This window comes from Physeter macrocephalus, chromosome 11 (genome assembly GCF_002837175.3).
Source record: "Physeter macrocephalus isolate SW-GA chromosome 11, ASM283717v5, whole genome shotgun sequence".
NCBI classification, from domain to species: domain Eukaryota; kingdom Metazoa; phylum Chordata; class Mammalia; order Artiodactyla; family Physeteridae; genus Physeter; species Physeter macrocephalus.
In genome coordinates, this window is record NC_041224.1 from 95,328,066 (window position 1) to 95,349,411 (window position 21,346).

General features: G+C 48.8%; 2 protein-coding genes across 2 annotated transcripts in view; both read left to right on the forward strand.

Moving 5' to 3' along the window:
* TGM7 (transglutaminase 7) overlaps positions 1-16,799 on the forward strand; it is a 30,429-nt gene extending 13,630 nt beyond the window's left edge. Inside the window, 14 exon segments of the mRNA XM_024132794.1 lie at positions 1,647-1,829; positions 2,264-2,314; positions 2,317-2,508; positions 3,098-3,234; positions 5,622-5,750; positions 5,831-6,008; positions 8,409-8,547; positions 10,026-10,129; positions 10,571-10,813; positions 11,274-11,600; positions 12,058-12,218; positions 14,079-14,212; positions 14,465-14,589; positions 16,735-16,799. Of these exon segments, the coding sequence (XP_023988562.1) occupies positions 1,647-1,829; positions 2,264-2,314; positions 2,317-2,508; positions 3,098-3,234; positions 5,622-5,750; positions 5,831-6,008; positions 8,409-8,547; positions 10,026-10,129; positions 10,571-10,813; positions 11,274-11,600; positions 12,058-12,218; positions 14,079-14,212; positions 14,465-14,589; positions 16,735-16,799 (2,168 nt within the window).
* Positions 16,800-19,337: 2,538 nt separating this feature from the next.
* TGM5 (transglutaminase 5) overlaps positions 19,338-21,346 on the forward strand; it is a 30,019-nt gene continuing 28,010 nt past the window's right edge. The window contains 1 exon segment of the mRNA XM_055088281.1: positions 19,338-19,478. Within this exon segment, the coding sequence (XP_054944256.1) occupies positions 19,469-19,478 (10 nt within the window). The 5' untranslated portion in view covers positions 19,338-19,468.

Genomic DNA, 21,346 nt, shown 5'->3' on the forward strand with positions numbered 1-21,346 from the left:
GGTTCGAGCCCTGGTCCGGGAAGATCCCACATGCCACGGAGCAACTAAGCCCGTGCGCCACAACTACTGAGCCTGCGCTCTAGAGCCCGCGAGCCACAACTACTGAAGACCGCGTGCCACAACTACTGAAGCCCACACGCCTAGAGCCCGTGCTCCGCAACAAGAGAAGCCACCGCAATGAGAAGCCCGCGCACCGCAACGAAGAGTAGCCCCCGCTCGCCGCAACTAGGGAAAGCCCGTGTGCAGCAACGAAGACCCAATGCAGCCAAAAATTAAAAAAAAAAAAAAAGTATTTCCTAATGGCTCAGTGTTAACGTGGAAGGAACCTCCAACAATAATACTCCACTGGTCTCTGACTTAAGCCTTAATGCTTAGAACCATCGTATTACCAATGACTTGGACAAAGACCTGGAAGACTGTTTAGCCAGTTCCCAGATAGTAAGATAAAGTGTTTTAAGTGAAAGAATTAGGACTCAAAAAAATCCAGCCAGGTAACAAAGATGGGCTAAAACTATCAAAGTGAACTCATTTAGTGAAAATATAAAGAACTCATGTGAAAAAAGTTCAAAATGCAAATGGCACAAAAAACTGGCTAGAGCAAACATGAGTTTTTCCTCTAGGATGCTGTTTGGCAGCAACCCCAGCCTCTACCCACTAGACACCTGTAGCAGCCTCTCCCTCAGTTGTGACAACCAGAAATGTCTCCAGACTTTGCCAAATGTCCTCCAGGGGGCAAAATTGCCCCTGTTGACAACCACTGAGATAAACTGAGGTACTACTGGGGGAAAGGACCTAATGAATTTTTATCACCAGCAAAAATAGCAAAGCAAATGCAATCTGAGGCTGTATTATTATCAGTACTAAGAGCAACTACTGACGACTGAGTGCTTACCCTGCACCTGCCACTATGCTAAGGTCTTTACTTGTGAATCCTCACTTAATGCCCACATGAATTCTAGGAGGTAGGAATACCATTGTCACCATTTTTTTGATGTCTAGGGACCTTAAGTGACTTAAGGTCTCACAGCCAAGATGGTGAGAGCCTGCACCTTGCCCATTATGCTATGAGAGTTTTAAAATTACACACTAAGTGTACATCCTAGGAAGCAGCCAGTACCCTCATCCACCTGGAACATGGCTGAGAAGCAAGAAATAAGCTGCAAATAACCCTGAGGTGCCCACCCTCCCCCATATCCTAAAGAAGGGACTTGCCTGTAGCTGAGGTCCCAGCCTCCAGTCAGCTCACTGACTTAATTCATACAAAATTGGAGTATGCTCTTTCTTCTATCATCAGGATAACAGAGTAATTTTTAGAAAGATTGTCAACAAAAGTGATTAAGAGTACATGGCGGCACTTTGAGGTTAAGTTTCAGTTATCTGGAAACGTTGTGCTGTCTGGGACCCCACTTCTCGAGCACTGTGGCTCCAGGTCCAGGTCCAGAGGTCACTGGGATCACGATGCTGAAATGCTCTCTGAGGCTGAGTCCTGAGATTAGGGGGCAGGTGGCAGAGGGCTAAGATCTGGACAGCAATCTTACCCAAGTCAGAGCCAGGTGCCACGAAATGTCAAGAAGTGTCAGGGGATGCTGAGCCCAGGGAGCCACAGCTGGGCAATGACCTGTCCCCCCCGCCACCCCCTGTCCCAGTGGCAGCCTTGGAGCTCAGGTCCATCGACCTGCAGAATGCCAGGAACAACCAGGAGCATCACACGCAGGAGATGGGCCTGCAAGGGCTCATTGTGCGCCGCAGGGAGTCCTTCACAATCCAGCTGCATTTCAACCGACGCTTCCACTCTGGGACTGACTACATCACCTTTGTGGCTGAGACAGGTGAGCCCACCCCTCCCCAAGACAAAGCTCACCTCTAGGGCCCCTGCCTCTCCTTTCTGAACCGCCCTCCCCTCTCTTCTCCTGGGACCCCCGGGACCCTATTAGCACCGTTAAGAAAAGATGTGGCCAACTCAGCAAACTAAGATTGTGATAATAACAGACAACTTTTAAATACACAACAGGCACTGTGCTAAAAATTCACACACATTATCTCATTTAATCCCTGTGACAAGACTTTCAGGTGGGTACTACTACGATCCCATTTTACAGATTAAAAAACTAAGGCCCACAGATCTTAAGTGTGTGTCCAAGGACACCCAGTGGCAGTAAAAGGATTAGCAAGTGGTAGGAGAAGGTAAGGGTCCTCCCAGTTCCCCTGAAATCGTGTCACATAGATTTTGCACCTCACTTTGGGGTCATTCTCTCTTACACAGGACCAGAGCCCACAGAGCTGCTGGGAACCCAAGCCACCTTCTTGCTCACAAGGCCCAACAAGGCAATGTCTGGAGTGCTTCTGACTTCACCATTCAGGCCAACTCGCTCTTTGTCTCCCTTTTCACACTGGCCAATGCAGTCATTGGTCCCTACACTCTGAAGATGGAGATCTCTTAGGGCCCTGGTCACAGCACAACCCACACTCTGGGGACTTTCATCCTGCTTTTTAACCCTTGGAGTGCAGGTATAACTTGCTCACAGGTTGTAATTCTAACTGATCCATTGGGAACACTCTGTGAGGATCTACTTAGAAAGCCCTGAAGATAAAATGCTGCACATCTATGCAATGTGTTACCATGTGCTCACTAAAAATCATCTTTACAGAGAATTTTTAATGGCATGATGAAAATGTTCATGGTGTGATGTTAAGTGAAATCAATTAGGAAATGGAACACATATGATCCTAATTACATATATGTGCCGAGAAAGAGAGCACAGCCAGAATACACTAAAATGTAATGATGGGTGTTTCTGAGTAGTAAGAAGGGTGATCTTCATTGTCTTCTTTCTGTCATCCATATTTTCCAAATCTCTATGAAAAGTTTGCTGCTTTTATAACCAAGAAAATATCATCTTTTTTTAAAGTATAGATTATATCGCTGGCCTCTAGAAAAGCACACAGACTTTTAAGGGGTCCAGTCTTGATTTCTATTGCCATCAACCCATTGCTTATCTGATTATCCAGCAAGATACTGTCATTACTGTTTTTAATTTTATTACTGTTTGTTTTTTGGTTTGGGGCTTTGCCCCCTCTGCTATACTTAACTGCTCAGAGGACGACGTCTACCTGCCAAGTGAAATACTGCTGCAGGAGTATATCATGATGGACTATGGCTCTGTTTACAATGGTCATGAAAGAGTCATCACCCCCTGGCCCTGGAACTATGGGCAGATAACACTGTCACCTGAAGTGGGCCTTAGACAACTCTATTAGGCTGTGAAGTGCCACTAACAGAAGTCAGGATGTGCAGTGCTGGACCAATTTCCCATCCAGTGAGACGCACAAGGAGGGAAGGGGAGATGTCTTTCCTTCTCAGTTTTTAATATTTTATGAAAAATTTGAAACAAAATGCAAGTAGACAGGCTACTATAATGAACCTCCATGAACCTCTTACCTTCAATAGTGATCAATTTATGGTGTATTTTGTTTCATCTATATCAGTGATTTGCAAACTATAGCCTGTGGGCCAGATGTGGCCCACCATCTGTTTTTGCATGGCCCAAGAGCTTAGAATGGTTTTCATACTTCTTAAACTGCTAAAAAAAAGAATTTTTTAAAAATAACACAGTCATCCCTTAGTATTTGCAGAGGATTGGTTTCAGGACGCCTCCACAGATACCAAAATCCAAGCACGCTCAAGTCTGTTATATAAAGTGGCATAGGCCGCTCTCGCCTTCTGAGATGGCCCACGCTCTGTCTGTGGAGTGTGTTTCTCTCTAAATAAATCCACTTCTTACCTATCACTTTGTCTCTCACTGAATTCTTACTGCCATGAGACATCAAGAACCTGAGCTTCATTAAGTCCTGAAACCAGATACTGAAACCCCTGCCAGGTGGGAGAAGTTAACTGTATGCTGCCACAACTGGCAGGACCGAGGACCAGTTGGAACCAGAAGGTTGATGATGCTGACTCCCACTTACCTCACCACCAACCAATCAGAAGAAAGTCCATGAGCTGATCACACCCTCCTCTTTGAACCATTACTATAAAACTCCTCACTACCCCCGCCAGGTTGGGACACTCAGTTTTGAGAGCATTAACCCTCTGTGGCCCCCTTTGCTTGGCAAAGCAATAAAACTATTCTTTTCAACTTCACCCCCTCCAAAATAAAGAAATAAATAAATAAATAATAAAGTGGCATAGTATTTGCATATAACTTATGCACAACTTCCCATGTACTTTAAAATCATCTCTAGATACTTATAACACCTAAAACAATGTAAATGCTATGTAAATAGTTGCTGGCACTGTGCAGCAAATTCACGTTTTGCTTTTGGGAATTTTCTGGAATTTTTTTCCCTAATATTTTTGAGCCTATTGGTTGACTCCATGGATGTAGAATCCACGGACACAGAGGGTCAACTGTATTTTGTGATGTGCAAATTATACGAAGTTCAAACTTCGGTGTCTAATAAACAGCATTTCATTGGAACACAGCTATGCTCATTCATTTAGGTATCATCTGTGGCTGCTTTCATGCTACAATGGCAGAACTGAGTAGTTGAGACAGAAACCCTATGGCCTGCAAAGCCTAAAATATTTATTATCTGGTCCTTTACAGAAAAACTTTGCTGATCCCTGGTGTATTCTCCCCCATTCCTCGCATCTCATCACTGGATTTTGGGAAGCAAATTACCAGGTCCTTTAATCGAGTAATATTTCCAAATATAGTTCTAAAAGATGATGACGCTCTGAAAAACTGAGCCACAATACAGTATTATAACTGAAATAATGAACAGCAATTCTTTAATAATACCAAATATCCAGTTAGGGTACACAGCGGGGGACCTTTGACTCTGGGCAACTTTTCTACTCTCACCCACCAGCTGTGGCTGGGATAGTTTCTCTCCGCCTCCTACTGCCTTCTCAGCCCTGTACACACCCACCGGGAGGGAAGAGTGGGTTGGGGGCAGGAAGCAGGGAGCCTTGCTGAGGAAGATCAGGTTCCCTGTTCTCCAACAACTTGTGTAATTTTTTGAAACTCAGAAAAATACCAGGGCATTTGGCAGCCAAAAGGGTTACGACACATGTAGCAAATACATGTTGTAGACGTATGTCATGAGTGTACACTGGCTTCTCCTGTGCTCACACCATCAGCACTGAACCCTCTACCTGATTTGAAGGTTCTCCACGCTCTTCTCCCTCTCCTCACATGCCTGGCCTTATATGTATCCATCCAATCTTTTCCTACTCTCGCAAGTCCTCCAGAAGGAAAATCTGTGAGCCTCTGTCTCTGGTACCCATCACGCCCAAAGACCTTGGGTGAACGCCTCCACCCCGCTCTCTTCCTGTCTACCTTGTCCTTCCAAGCCCACCAGCTCCAATAGCCTTCTCTGATGCCTTCAGCTGACTCTCATCTCTCCAAATGCCATTTGCATTTTCCATCAGAAACACACAGGTTAGTTCTTCAAAATTCTGAATCTTAACACATTCCCAACTTGACTTACAAGCTCTTTGAAGGCAGGAACTTGTCTGATATTTAGCCCCACCCCTAAACGTCGGTGTTACTGACTTGGCTTCAGAATTCTAGACATTTTTACTCTTCTCTTTGTTCTTCCTTGAAATCCCCTGGAAGTTTGAAGAGGACATCATAGATATCTGCTTTGAGATTCTGAACAAGAACCTGTACTTCTTAGAGAACCCAACCAAAGACTACTCCCAGTGGAACAGTGTAGTGTATGTCTGCAGGGTGGTGAGCGCCATGGTAAGGCCAGAAGCTTCCCCGGCCCTGCCTGAGCTTCCCCCCGACTGCACCGCGAAAACCCACCTGTCTCTCCTCTGCAGATCAACAGCAATGACGACAGCGGTGTGCTGCAGGGGAGCTGGAAAGAGGACTACTCCCAGGGGGTCAGCCCACTGGAGTGGACGGGCAGCGTGGCCATCCTGTGACAGTGGGCGGCCAGGGGCGGGCAGCCTGTGAGGTATGGGCAGTGTTGGGTATTTGCAGCTGTTATGGGTACCGGTGAGTGAGGGGGAGATGGTAATGCAGAATCACTTATTGACTCTTCGTGATAACTCTTCGAGGTCGGGCTGGGATTATCTCCACTTCACCTGAGTTAACTGTGGCCTGTCCACAGCCCCATGGCTAAGGAGTGGTGGTCACTTGGCTCTTAACCAGCACACTCTATAGTCTCAAGGAATCCTGCAATAACCAGGGAAGGAGTGACCTGCTGCAATCACTCTTCAGTCTCCTTGATGGAGCAGTTAGGCTATTAAAATGGTCACCTGGATAGAGGAGCTTGTGGTCCCAAAGTGGAGGCAAAACTGGCTTCCTTCTGACACCTGCTCAGGCTTCTCAGCTCAAGGTGAGCCTGGAGTCGGGGGCAGGTCGAGGGAAGCTTGAGGTGCAAGCAGATAATCTGGAAACCTGATCTCATCTGCGGGCAGAGCTGGTGGCTCCCAAACACTTCTCAGAGAGATTCTTGAGGAGTTACAATTAGAGATTCACTACTTTGCTGACTACCCTTAAGGAGCATCCATGTTTTATGCATTATCAGTTATTTACAATTTAGTCCCAAGTCATTGATCAGATTATCTGTGAAGATGAGGGAAAGATGGAAAGCACTGCAGTGCCTGCCTATCTTCCCCCAAGAGGCAGGAGTACCTTGCACAGTGCTGCCTGTTACATTGTGATGCTCAAGAAATGTTTACTGAACCGATGTGTTGACTCTGAATTGGAGAACGAGGGAGCACAGAATGGGGAGGACAGAGACAGGGTCCAAAGACAAAGTTCTAGACTTTTCTGAGAGGGGCAACATACCTTGGCAGTTATGTACAGGTGCTACAGAGAGCGGAGAGGTTTAAACATGAGTGTTCAAATCAAGTGACCTTGGGGCTTCCCTGGTGGCGCAGTGGTTGCGCGTCCGCCTGCCGATGCAGGGGAACCGGGTTCGCGCCCTGGTCTGGGAGGATCCCACATGCCGCGGAGCGGCTGGGCCCGTGAGCCATGGCCGCTGGGCCTGCGCGTCCGGAGCCTGTGCTCTGCAACGGGAGAGGCCACAACAGAGGGAGGCCCGCATACCACAAAAAAAAAAAAAAAATCAAGTGACCTCATTTTGTTCATTTGTTTTCAAGGGAAAATGCTCAGCACAGTGCCAGTATTTAGTACAGCTAAATTTGCCTTGGGCTGGGATGTCCCTGACTAGGCAGGTGTTAAGGAGGAGGGCTCAGGCCTTTAGACCCTGCAAAGAGAGGGAGAAGGTCTAGGTCTGCACCTGTGCTCCACCTCCGAGCCTCTCCCCACGGCTAGGCCCTAGAGTCTATGACCTTTGAGCGAGGGGAAAGCTGCTCCTGCCAAGTTGCCTCTGGCCACTTGCAGCCCTGGTCTAATTCTCACCATGGGTTAAGGGTTTGTGAAAGCCCAGGAGCTGTGCTGGGAGTGGAGAGGCGACTGTGGACAGGTGGCGTCCTTTGGGGATCTTCAATGAATCGAAACAAAAAGATTGGTCAATCTTAATAGTCCTCTTACATTTCAAAGCATTGTAATCCTCCCAGCAGCCTCAGTGGGCACCATCTGCTCCTAAGCAGGACAGGGGTGGGATAAACCTCTCTCTAAACTCCTCACCTTGCTTGCAGAGGTGGGGACCTGTGTTCCAAAGGTCACACCTGGCTCTCGGCTTAATTTCATCTGGCCCCGGTCAAGTGTGTGTGGGGGTGTGTGTGGGGGGTGGGGGATGACGGTGATGTAGTGGCTGCTTTGTGTGATTCCTGAGAAGCCACAAGAGGGTGCTGTTGTCTTATCAAAGATGGTCATTGCCTCGTACATGCAAGGTTCCCTTCGTCGCTGTCTTCCACATATCTCTGTAAGTCTATCTGGCTCTTCTATCTGTGCTTTGATTTCTTTCTTTCCTCCAAACCCTTTTATTTGAGTATAATTACAGATCCAGAATTTCAGAACTGAAAATCATCTGGTCCAACTCTTCATTTTGTTACATATAAGAAGACTAAGGGCCAGAGAAGTTAAGCCAGTTACCTAAGGTCACACAGCTTCTCTTCTGGCTACAGCATAGGTCTAATTTTTAAAATTTTTCTTTCGAATTATCAAATGTTTAGGTTCTCTTTTTTTAGTTTGGATAGCTGCTGAATGGAAAAATCCCTAAATGATAAATTGAGTTGTTGTTAATTGTTAAGTGACCCTCAAATGATTTCTTTCTCCTGGTGGAATGGAGACTATGGATAGGGTAGGTAGGACACAAGGTTCTGGGCCTGGGTGAGGTGCTCTGAATATAAAGGAGTTACAGGTATGGATCTGCAAGAATCTTGGCCTTTTTCTCTCCTCCAGCTTGAAAGTGAGAAAGTATGCACATGAAACCAAGGATTCTTCTTGAAATAAACTCAGTCCCCATGCTTTGCTTCTCTTTAGTAATGAGATGCTTAGGTGTTCCAACCCGTGTCGTTTCCAATTTCCATTCTGCACACAACGTGGATGCAAACTTGACCATCGACACCTACTATGACCAACATGCAAAGATGCTGCCAACTCAGAAACGAGACAAAATATGGTAAGGGGCACTGTCTCCTACAGGTCTCTGCTCCATTCCAGGTAGGGTAGGAAAATTCTGGCCTGATGCTCTCTGGCCTTGAGGAAATATTGCCCCATACATTGTTGCTGATGCTTAGAGAATAAGTCCCCCAGCCAGAAAGCTGTTCTGGCTAATCAGATCATTACATCAAGCTCATTTCAGAGATAGAAGACTATGGGATAATGTATTCTGAAGCTGGCAACCAAATGAATAGGTCGTGTGTCCTCTGAATACTGACCTCAAAATCTTTTTCATCTTACTCTTCCTTCTTTGAGCCTTTCTGTTTGCACCTTTCTCTGTCAGGGCAAAGCCAGGACTAGCTGCCTCTGCATACGTCCTTTGGTCTCTGCTGACTTCTCCTCTCCCTGCCTCACTCCCTCTCTGCAGGCATATGCATATACGTCTCTGTGTGTCCCTTTATTTTTGGATCTCTAGTCACTTCCTCTGGTTCCTTTCTCGTCTGCTCTACCCCACATCTGATTTCCTGTTTTTGCTTTTCCAGCCAGTTTCCAGGTAAGACCTTTGAATTGTATGAGAACTAGCTGCTGTGCTTGGAGCTCCCTCCCTCTCTGGGCTCCTCGAGGGCTGAAACTTCTCTGGGTCAATGAGCAGTAGTGCATCTCGGAAGGACATGTCACTTGTGTAGAATTCTGTCTGTGAGCACATAAGCTGAATCTAATCATGAAGAAACAGCAGGCAAATCCAAAATGAGGCCCACTCTGATAAAAATAAATAAATACTGTATTCAGAATGTCAATGTGATAAAACAAAGCCGGAAGAACTCTTCCAGATCAAAGGACACAAAGGGTATTGGTCAACTAAATGCCACGTGTGATCCTGGACTGGGTGCAAAAGAATGCCATAGAGCAGCAGTCCCCAACCTTTTTGGCACCAGGGGCTGGTTTTGTGGAAGACCATTTTTCCACGGAAGGGGTGGGGCGATGGTTCAGGCGGTGGCGCGGGCGATGGGGAGTGGCAGTTGAAGCTCCGCTCGCTCACTGCCGCCCACCTCCTGCTGCGCGGCCCAGTTGCTAACAGGCCACGGGCCGGTACCGGGGGTTGGGGACCCCTGCCATAGAGGGCATTATTAGCTGACAACATTGAAATATAGACAGTAAAGTAGATAAAAGGATAGTATCAATATTAACTGTGTGAGGTTGATAACTGTACTAGAGTATGCAAGGGAAGATCCCTATTCTAAGAAATCTCCATATCCACACTGAAAAAAAGCTAGTGATAAAGCAAATGGGGCAAAATGCTAACAACAGATGAACTGGGTATATGGGTGTTCTTTGTACTATTCTTGCAACTTTATTATAAGCTTGAAATTACTTCCAAATAAAATGTAAAAAAAAAAAAAGAAGAAGAAACAGTGATATAAAGCGCTCAGTATAGGGTCTGATACCTGGCAAATCCTCTGAAAACGTGAGTCCCTTTCTCCTTACTGCTTCCTGCAGGAATTTCCATGTCTGGAACGAGTGCTGGATGATCCAGAAAGATCTCCCTCCAGGATACAACGGGTGGCAGGTTCTGGACCCCACTCCCCAGCAAACCAGCAGTGGTGAGAGCAGACCATTGTGGAAAGGTCTGGGCTCTGTGGGGACGCCAGTCGGGATGACTGACCCCGTGAGCAGGAGGCCAGAAAGGAACGATGCCTTTCCCACTTCATCTGCTTTCCAAAGTCGTAGCAGAGACAACTTCGGGTCAGGGGTCTAACTTTGCCTTTGAGAGTTGGGTGAGCTGATGAGCCACTGGACCTCTCAGTTGTTTCCTCACCTGTAAAGTAGGGAAGATGAAGGTGATGACTGCTGCCTCCCAGGGTGGCTGAGAGCATCAGATGAATTAATGGGAACTGGAGAGCACCCCATGATGAGGGTCATTAATGCCACTGCCCCTCCCCATCCCATCTCCCTACCTCTACCTCCTATGGCCAGGACCCACTGGCCCTGGTCCATATGTCAGCAGCCAAGTTAATGGTCCACAACTCTTGTTCCCTGAACAGGGTTGTTCCACTGTGGCCCTGCCTCCGTAAAGGCCATCAGGGAAGGGAAGGTCCACCTGCCCTACGACACCCCATTTGTTTATGCTGAGGTGAACGCCGATGAAGTCGTTTGGCTGTTGGAGGATGGCCAGGCCCAGGAAATTCTGGCCCATAACATCAGTTCCATCGGGAAGGAAGTCAGCACCAAGATGGTAGGGTCAGACCAGAGCCAGAACATCACCAGCTCCTACAAGTACCCAGAAGGTGCCTGGGGCCCCAGTGTTTCAGGGAGAGGGGCAGCTGTAACCTCCTTTGTGTTGCCTCCCAAAGGACATGAGGATGGCTCTCACGTTGAAACCATCACCACCTAACCACCGCCTCCGCAAAAGATGACAAAAAACGCCATCCAGCGCTTATAATCAGGAACTCATTTAACCCAAATTTTTGGCAACTCTATGAGGCAAGGAAATATCCCTGGGCTACTGAACTGAGCACCAAGAGATGAAGGGACTGTGAAAGAGCAAGGGTTTGAGCCCAGCACCAAGCAACACCAATCCCCTTGTTCCAGCCATGATGCTGTATTGTCTCCTTAGGCAGCTATTCTTGTGGCTGAGGCTTCGGGAGGGGACCTGGGAGTTGCTGGGTGCCTTATTTCCAGCAAGAAGGTCATTGGTCCTCCTGACCCCTTCCCACTGATGTCTTTCCTGGCTCTCCTTTCTGTCAGGATCCCGTGAGGCGCGATCTGTGTTCATGAAGGCCTCCCGGAAAATGCTGGGCCCTTGGAGGGCCTCTTCACCCTTCCTGGACCTGCTGGGGTCTGGGGGCTTTGAGGATCAGCCCGCACAGCTGCAGCTTTACCTGACCAGGAGGGCCGAGTGGGGCCAGGACCTGCTGCCGAAGCTGCATGCCCGGAGTCTGGCAGATAGAGCCCAACCCCAGGGGCCCATCCACCTGGTGGTGCATTTCTGTGCGCAGACCCTGCTGCGCGACGGTGGCACCTGGGAGCCCCTCTGGAGACAAACAGTGCACTTGACCCTGGACTTCGGGGAGAGTGAGTATGAGGCAAGCCTGGAAAGGCACATACAGGGAGGGAAGCTTGGGGACATGAACAAGTCACCCCCTCCACCACACACGCACACACACACGCACACGCACGTGCACGCACACACACGCACACATGCATGCAGGCACACGCATGCACACACACACGCACACACGTTGGTCAGTGAAGCTGCTGTTGGCAGGAGATTGAATGTCAGGTACTGTACCTCTGATGCCATCCCACCAGGTGAAACACAGCAGTGACCTCGGGGGGTCAGGGGAGCAGGGTAAGCACCATCTGTCTCTCTCTCTTACACACAAACACAAACACTTTCACACTCATGTAGACTCACACTCATATTCTCTCTCAAACACAAACTATTTTTTCCTCTCTCACACATACACATTTTCACTCTCTCTTTCCAAGACCCATTCCTGGACTCAAGATGTATTTTGTCTGTGCTTAGAGACACAGTGGCTGCTCTTGCTACCCTACAACAATTATAGAAACAAACTGATGGATGAAAAGCTGATCTGTGTGTCTGGCATCACCAAGGTGGAGGAGACAGGGAGGTCCATGCTGGTCCTAAAAGATATCTCCCTGGGGCCTCCCCACTTATCTACTGAGGTAAGGCATCTGGACAGAGATGGGGCTCAGGGGCCCTCTGACTCACCCAATTCAGGGGCTGGGGGTACAGCAGCTAACAAGGCACAGTCCCTGCCTTGGACACCAAACAGGTGATTAAAGTGCAGTATGGTGTGGTCCCTTGCGCTCTGTGAAAAGGGAAGGCTTCCCAGAGGAGGTGACATTTTACAGAGGACGCACAGGAAGACACTCTAGAGAAACGAGGTGGAGTTGAAGGCATTTTAAGTAAGGAAGTAGTTTTGCAGAGGCAAAGAGACAAGAAAGGCAGTATCTGGGAGATGGAGTAGAGAAGACAGGTTTGAGAGAGACTCAGGCCAAATTCCTTGTCACCTGATAAGACAGGGGTGACAAGGAAGAAGGAAACAAATGAAAGGTGAGCCTCACATTTCACTTCAGAGGCTTGAGTGGCTGGCAAGGAAATTGCATGAGGAACGAATACAGGTGAAGGAAGGGTAAATGGGGGAGGGCAGGGATGATCTCCATGTCCTATAACCAGGGTTTTTCTTCCTCTGAAGCCTCCTTTCCCCACTTTCCCCTCCTACCTGAAGGCTTTGCCCACTGCCTAATCCCCACCTGACTGTGCACCTGGTGGATCTGTGAACAGCACCCTCCACCCCCGCCAGAAAGAGAAGTGAGTGGCTCCACATCATAAACCGTCTGGCCACCTGACAGGTTTCACCTGGGCATGCTGTGAGGTCGTCAGGCCAAGTGATGCCGGCCACACTCCATGAGGGGGGAGGGGGTAACAGTGGGCAGAATCACAAGAGCAGACACAAGCCTGGGGCTTAGGTGAGGGCGCTGCCCATTACACAAAGCCCTGGTCACAACAGGATCCAATGCAAACACATCAGATGCCAAGTAGGCTCTTAATTGGTCCCCATGGCTAAGGAACCCCGGGGTGATTTGTGTGACCATGCTGGATGCCAAAGCTATTTTGACCTTGTTCAACTTTGGCACACTCACTAGAGTACAAAGGACTTGTTTCTTTTCTTTGAATTCCAGAGAAGTCAGGATGTGTTCTTCCTTCTCCTCGATTCTCTGGTTGAGCCAGAACGTGCCCCCAGTATGATCTGGGTGGTCGAGTCATTTCAGTTCAGCACTCGTTTACCAAATATCCATCATTTGGCTGACACTGTGCTAGGCACTGGGGCTCTAGAAGTGAGTAGGATGGATCCCTGCCTCCCACTCACAAGTCAAGGCCATGCTGCCCTATATGACTCAAACCTCACATGTGATGCACTGAATACACCTGGAAAAACTCAGAGTGGGTCTGCTAATGCATATGAAGGCAGAGCAGCATGGGAGGAAGATCCTGACTGGGGTCTAGGACACCTGGGTCAGGTCCTGTCTCTGCCTGCAACTTGGGCCTCAGAATGACATCACCAGTGGCACATGGATGGCACACATGACACCACTTCCTTATCCCATGCCTGTGTCAGACACTACTAATCAATCATGACCCTCTCACTGGCTCTGGATTGTCCTCAGGATCCTCTTTAACACACCATTCCTATCAGCCGCAACTAACAGATTGGAGCTGGCACTTAAGTTGAAATCTAATTGCCATCCTGAGCTAGATGATGGGGAGGGAAATAGATTTCACTTGGTGCCCATTCCCAGTTGGTGGTGGCATCCAGTAGTACTGTGAGCTTCTAAGGCAGGCCAGTGTATGTGTTAACGGTGAATGTGAATACTGTGGGCTCATGTTCTCGCCCCTGCAGCATCTTCGTGCTAAGTGAGCAGTCCCTGGTGGTCATCAGAGGGATGGGGAAGTGAGGTTGCTGAACTGAGTGCAGAAATGAGGCCAGTTGCCCATGATATCCCCGTCTTCTCTCCACACAGGTGTCTGAGAGGGCCGAGGTGGGCAAGGCCCTGAGAGTCCACATCTCGCTCACCAATACCCTCTCGGTGGCTCTGAGTCACTGCACAATGGTTCTGGAGGGCAGTGGCCTCATCAATGGGCAGATAACAAATGAGTAAGTACCATGGCTATCCACCTGCCTCATGCTAGTCTTAGATAAGGGGGTGCCTCGTGGGGTCATAGGATGGTCCTTAGTCTCCTGGATGGTGCCTCCTTTCCCCCACCTTCCCACCTCCTTGGGGAAGGTTGAGCTCAGTGGTGTTGAGGGGTGGGGTGGGTGTGGGACGTGCGACCGATGAAGAGGGGAAACCAGATCACCCACCCAAGCAGTTACTCAAGGCTCTAACAGGCCCTTTTTGACTTTCAGTCTTGGAACTCTGGTGGCCGGACACACCATCCAAATTCAACTGGACCTCTACCCCATCAAAGCCGGACCCCACCAGCTGCAAGTCCTCATCAGCAGCAACGAGATCAAGGAGATAAGGGCTACAAGTACATCTTCGTTGCTGCAGGAAGGGCTTCTTGAGCCTCACACCCACCTCCTCAGGCCTTCCCAGTCATCCAGCCACTCCCCTGCCCCGCTCCTGACACCCTCTCAGCCCTCCTACCCCTCCAGGCCCATTTTGCTCTCTTCTCCTCCTGAGGGTGTGGTGTTATCTCTGCTCCTTCTCTGTCCTCTTCCCCGCCTGCCTAAGGTGAAGGAAGTGCTGTTAGAACCACCGTGCATCTCCGGAAGAGATGATAAAAATGCTTTATCTATCATCAGTGTTCCTTTTTCTGTGCTAACAAGCTACTTATTGCTACTGGCTGGTCCTCTTGGTCTGACTGCCACCTGTGTGGCTGGGCCCTCCCTGCTCTTCCTGTCTTCTCTCTCCTCCTGCCAAGATCCGCAGCCACAAAATAAGTGCAACTTGATCCCCTCTAAACCAGCCTCTCTGGAATCCTAGATCCCAGGTCTCTCCATTTAAATTGTCTTAGTGAGCCTGCAAGCAGAGGCTGGAGGGAGGTCGGGGGAGGGCGGCCTGGACATGCTGGGAGGACACTGTGGCGCTGCAGGAACCGGCCAGAAGCTGCTGCCGGCCTGAGAGCCTGGAGACGTCGGGGCAGGGCCCACTCACAGTGGTCCCAGGATGACTGGAAAGCACTTTGTAGCGGGCTGCCCCCCAAACAGGCCCTCACTTTCCCTGACCCCATCTCCCCTTCGCTCCCTCACCCACTCCCTCTCCCCAGTCTGACACTCCTCAGCCTCTCCTCCTTCATCATGTGTGTTTTTGTTATTTTAAGAACAGGGAGTCACTCTTTTGTATTTTCTTCCTGTGATTATCTAGATCATTTGTGCTCTTCTTAGATAATTTGGAAAGAACAGAAAAGTGAAAAGAAACAAAAGAAAAATCACTGATAGCTTCCCCATCCCAGAAGAAATCTCTGCTAACATTTGACACTTATCTTTCTGGTCTTTTCCCCCCTTTCATTGTTTTTGAAAGTTATCATTACATGGCTATCATCAAAAAGACAAGAGATAACAAGTTTTGGTGAGGGTGTGGAGGAAAGGGAAACCGTGTGCACTGTCGGTGGGAATGTAACTTGGTACAGCCACGGGGGAAACCAGCATGGAGGCTCCTCAAAAAATTAAAAATAGAACTACCATATGATCCAGTAATTCAACTGTTGGGCATATATCCAAAGGAAATAAAATCACTATCTCGAAGAGATATCTGCACCTCTGTGACACTAGCCAAGACATGGAAACAACCTGTGTCTGTCAACAGACGAATGGATAAAGAAGATGTGGTGTATACAATGGAATATTAGGCAGCCGTGAGAAAGAAGGATATCCTGCCATTTGCTACAGTATGGATGGACCTTGAGGGCATTATGCTAAGTGAGAGGTGATTCAGATAGAGAAAGACAAATACTGTATGATACCGCGTATACGTGGAATCTAAAAAAGCTGAACTTGTAGAAACCGAGAGTAAAATGTTGGTTACCAGGGGCTGGAGGCAGGGGATTGGGGAGGTGTTGGTCAAAGAATATAAATTTCCAGTTAGAAGATGAATAAGTTCTAGAGACCTAATACACAGCATGATGATTATAATTAACGATACTGTATTATATACTTCAAAGTTACCAAGAGACCAGATCTTAACTATTCTCACTACAAAAAAAGAAATGATAATCACGTGACATGATAGAGGTGTTAGCTGATGCTGTGATGGTGATCACGTCACACCATACCATATGAATATAAACTTAAACTAGTACAATATTATATGTCAATTATATCTCAATAAGGAAATAAATTACAAATGGACCCGTCTCCATCACGGGATTTAGAAAATCCAGAAACACAGAAGAGGAGAGCATCTTCCTGCAGGTTTTCAGGGTGGGCCCTTCAACCTGCTGCCCCACCCTGCTCGGTGGCTCTGCAGGTTCACCTGGTTTCTCTCACCACCCTCTTCCCCTCCCCCTGTTCCTCCTCCTCCTCCTCTCTGCTCTTTATTTATTTTGCTTTGGCAGGCTGTTTTGGGGCAGGAAGGGCAGGAGCCTGCACACCTGCACTCCACTCTGGGTGCCAGCTGCGCCCATCCCCATTAAGTGCCTTTGGCTCCATCACTGCTTGTCACTGCTGTGTTCCAGGTGGCTCCCCGCCCTCCCCTCCCACAGGAGACCTGGAACCTGGGCTGGTGCCTGCGGAAATCTGAAAGCTTGCTCCGTCTGCTGAGTGCCAGTCCTCCTTTGTTTAGTCATTGCCCTTCCTGTCCAGGAGGTCTGGTGGCATAGAGCTCCCGGGCTGTGTCACTTGTGTCACTGGAGGGGGAACAGTGGGCTGGCTTCCTCCTGGGCCCCCCAGAGGTCTCCAAGGGGAATGGGGATGTTAGCCATCTCTGCTTTCCCAGTCGAACTTTCAAATAATTTCCTCTCTCCCCACCTAAAAATTGCCTTAAAATAATACACTGTTGTGTTTTCCTCTTTTCTTTTTTTCACGTGTGAAGACTGTCTGGTTTCATTTTCCCACCTCATTTGGACAAGCTTGACAGTCTCAGAGCTCCCTTCCAGCTCTGACATCCCCCAGGGCCCAGGATGCTGGGGTTCATGCCCACTGCCGCAGAGCACCCTGAGATTAGGTCCTGAGTGACCCTGCCGCTCCATCTTCATCCTAATAACCCCCTGGGGCCGGTTGGGCCAGGCAGGGGTGCCCACAGATAAACTGGCAGAAGTGTTTGGGCTGTGGAACAAAGAGGCACAACCAGGCCAGCACCCTTGTCTCCTGACTGCTGGTCTTCCCATGCCCCGTGGCGTTCACAGAGACCGTTGTCCTCATGTCCTTTTGGCTGGTGGTTTTGAGGTCCCTGCTAATATAAAGCAAAGAGCTCTGGGATGAAGTCCTGGCTCCCTCGGGTGCAAAATGCTAGCAATAATAAAGCAGTGCCAACCCCACCTCCCCTCAGAGGGTCGCTGTGAGGATCAAATGAGAAAGTATATTTTAAAGAGCTCTGTAAGTTGTGAAGCACAATATTAAAGACATTAAATAATGGTGTGAAGATTAAGTGGGATAGTGCACATGAAAAAGTAAAAGTTCTTTAAAAGCTATTACTAGTTAGTTCTACTAGTGGTTTTAATATTTAGCCAGGCTCATGTTTAAGCCCTGGGAATCTGTTAATAAGACACAGGCCATGGTCTCAAGGGGGACTGGGGGAAACATACGTAAGTATTTATAATGTGAGTAGACTGATAGGAAATGTAAAAGGGGGTGCCCCTAAGAGCCTGGTATGGTAGAGAGAGTGTCGGAGACTTTGATGCTTGAGCTTGGACCCAGAAGGTAGACAAGCGAGGGGAGAAGATTTCAGAAAGAGAGAGACCAACGATGCATGTGCAGGAGAACTGAGGTGCCGGAGTGCAGGTCTCCATCTGAGAACTGAAGGGGTTTGGCCTCCCTGCGCTTCAGGCAGGAAGGGAAAGTTCCTGAAGGGCTTTGAAGCTGATGTTGAGAAGTTTGGACTTTACCCTGTATTGGCTCTTAAGCAGAGAGCAACCTGGTTGAATCGGCACTTCTGAAAACTTACTTTGATGACTCATTTGGAAGAAGAATGGGTGGGAGACCGGCTAGCAGTTGCTGTCCAGGCAAGGGGGCTTCAATGAAGGCAGGGACAAGGGCACGGGGAGGAGGGGCCAGTGGTAGGAGATAATCAGGACTGGACAGGGACTGGACAGGGCTCAGCGACTGCTGGGCTAAGGGAGGGCAGAAAGACGGAGAAGGATGAGGGGGCATCCAGATTTCCCCCTGAGTGGCTGGGCGGGCACTGTCCTCGCTCACCAAAACCAGAAATGCAGGAGGAAGGGGAGAGGGGAGGAGTTCCATTTGGATTGAAGGTGGGTGTGGAGATGTCAGATAATGAATTGCATATGAGAGCTGACTGGGGATGGGGAGAGTTGAAAAGACAGGAGGGAGGATGGGTGCTGGTGAATGAGGTCCCTGAGGAGAGATGTTTAGGGCCCCAGAAAGCGGGGGAAGCAGGGGAAGGGACCCACAGGAGGGGAAGGTAGGGTTGGTGCGGGTGCAGGGGCTGCCCGTGTGCCCCCCACTCCCACGAAGGGCCCCCCCTTCCTTCTGCCTCCCTTCCCCCCATCTGTGTTTTTCTTCCTCCAGAGACTTGTACTTGTCTTACTAGAATCAAGGTCATCACTGGCATTCCCACCCTCTCACCTATTTCCAAAACTCCTCCATGAATCTTCCCATTTTCTTTTTCTACTGCTTTTATTTGAAATTTACCTTGGACCTTACAGGTCTCACTCAAGACAATATCTTTGCCAAAACCAAACACCAACAAGTCATACCAAGGGTGCTCCGGAGTGGGTTCCGTTTTCATTTGATGTCCAGAAAGTGACTCTTCAGGATAAAAGAGAGGGCTCAGGTGCCAAGTTCTAGGCTTGAGAGCTCTCTCATGTGACCTACAGTCCTGGGACCCTGGTACTCCTCCCCGCAGGGGCACAGGGCCTCTTCCTTCTTCCTAGAGGCCCCGCCAGCCCCCCTCTCCCACCTGGCTCCCCCATCACGGCACAGCACCGGCCAGGGAGTGCCGCATTGCCCAAGAGCTACCAAAGGCTCACGTGGCTCAAGGCCCTGACGGTTCATTGGCCTCCGCACTTCCTCTCAGCCACACAATGCTGCCAAGAAAATCCAGAGGGAAAGTGAGAAAGCCAGTTGTGATCTGCCCAGTAAGCAGTGGCGGTGCAGCAGCCACGCCGCCTTGGGTGTCTCCTGGAGTCTTGGGGGTGGGAGGGGAAGCAGACACTCCAGGACCATTTTCCTGAAGCTCCAGGCCATCCAGCTGTTCTGCGGGGAGCAGCCCGGGAACCAAAGGCAGCCACCATGGCACAAGGTAGGCAAGGCCCATGGGGCTGCTGAGCTCAGGGCCAAGGAAGTCAGAGAGACTGCAGGAAGTCAAGAGGAGGGTTGATTCAGAGGAAGGGAGGAGTAAATAAAGAATGGAGGCAGAAAGAGTAGAAACCCCCAAAACAGCAGAAATCATTGGTAGCTTGAGAACCAAGAGACCAGGTGGAGGCTGGCAGGTAAACCAGCTAAACAGCTGAGTGCCAACATGCCTGTTTCCACAGCCCCGTGGGACGGGGCAGGGCCAGGGATTAGGGGGTCGGGGCTCCTGCCCTCTCTGCCACAGATGACCCTTTTCTTTTTTTTATAGTATTACAAGGTACTATTCTTTTTAAATTTTATTTATTTATTTATTTATTTTAGGCTCTGTTGGGTCTTCGAGCAGGGGCTACTCTTTGTTGTGCGCAGGCTTCTCATTGTGGTGGCTTCTCTTGCTGCAGATCACTGGCTCTAGGTGCACAGGTTTCAGCAGTTGTGGCACGTGGGCTCAGTAGTTGTGGCTCGCGGGCCCTAGGGCGCGGGCTCATTCTCTTGCTGCAGATCACTGGCTCTAGGTGCACAGGTTTCAGCAGTTGTGGCACGTGGGCTCAGTAGTTGTGGCTCGCGGGCCCTAGAGCGCAGGCTCAGTAGTTAGGCGCACGGGCTTACTTGCTCCGCGGCGTGTGGGATCTTCCCCGACCAGGGGTTGAACGCGTGTCCCCTGCATTGGCAGGCAGATTCTTAACCACTGTGTCACCAGGGAAGTCCCACAGCTGACCCTTTGACACTGAACAAGTCACTTCTCTAGTTTCCAGTCCCCATGCCTGACCAATGAGGCTGGAACCAAACCATCCTGAAGTTGTCTTCCAGCTCCAGAATTCTCTGAATCTTCATTCTTCTCTTCTTCCTCCACTTCACAGGGTCAGTGGCTCATATTCCCACCACCATCCTTCTTTCTTTCTTTTTTTTTTTCTTTTGGCCGTGCCATGAGGCATGCAGGATCTTAGTTCTCCTACCAGGGATAGAACCCTCGCCCCCTGCAGTGGAAGTGCAGAGTCTTAACCACTGGACTGCCAGGGAAGTCCCACCATCTTTCTTTCTGTATCAACTTCCTCTCTCTAGAAAGAGCTGCTATGAAGATTAAATGGTTAGTCAAAACCATTTATAAGAATGAGCTAAAAGCTCTACAAATGTAACAGCTTCATCTTCATTTACTATTTTTTGTGTTTAAATTTATTTTTTATAAATTTATTTATTTTATTTATTTATTTTTGGCTGTGTTGGGTCTTCGTTGCTGTGTGTGGGCTTTCTCTAGTTGCGCCAAGCGGGGCTACTTTTCCTTGCGGTGCGTGGGCTTCTCATTGAAGTAGCTTCTCTTGTTGCGGAGCATAGGTTCTAGGTGCCCGGGCTTCAGTAGTTGTGGCACGCGGGCTCAGTAGTTGTGGCCCACGGGCTTAGTTGCTCTGCGGCATGTAGGATCTTCCCGGACCACAGATTGAACCTGTGTGCCCTGTATTGGCAGGTGGATTCTTAACCACTGTGCCACCAGGGAAGCCCCCTGTGTTTAAATTTTTATGAATTTTAATTATACAAGAAATATAATGAATACATAGTTGGAGTAAAAAAAAAGCAATAATTACAGATAAACCTACAGTCCCCTGACTGCCACCCCAACCCAGGCTCATTTCCAGAGAAACCACTGTTACCAGTCTTTTGTCTGTACATTTATATTCATATATATATATGCTTAATGTAATGCATAGGATTATCTTGTGTGGTTTCTTTTTTGTTTTTTTGGCATATCCATGGTATCATCATATTGTACATATTTTTCTACAACTTGATTTTTTTCCACTCAACAGTATGACTTGGAGCTCT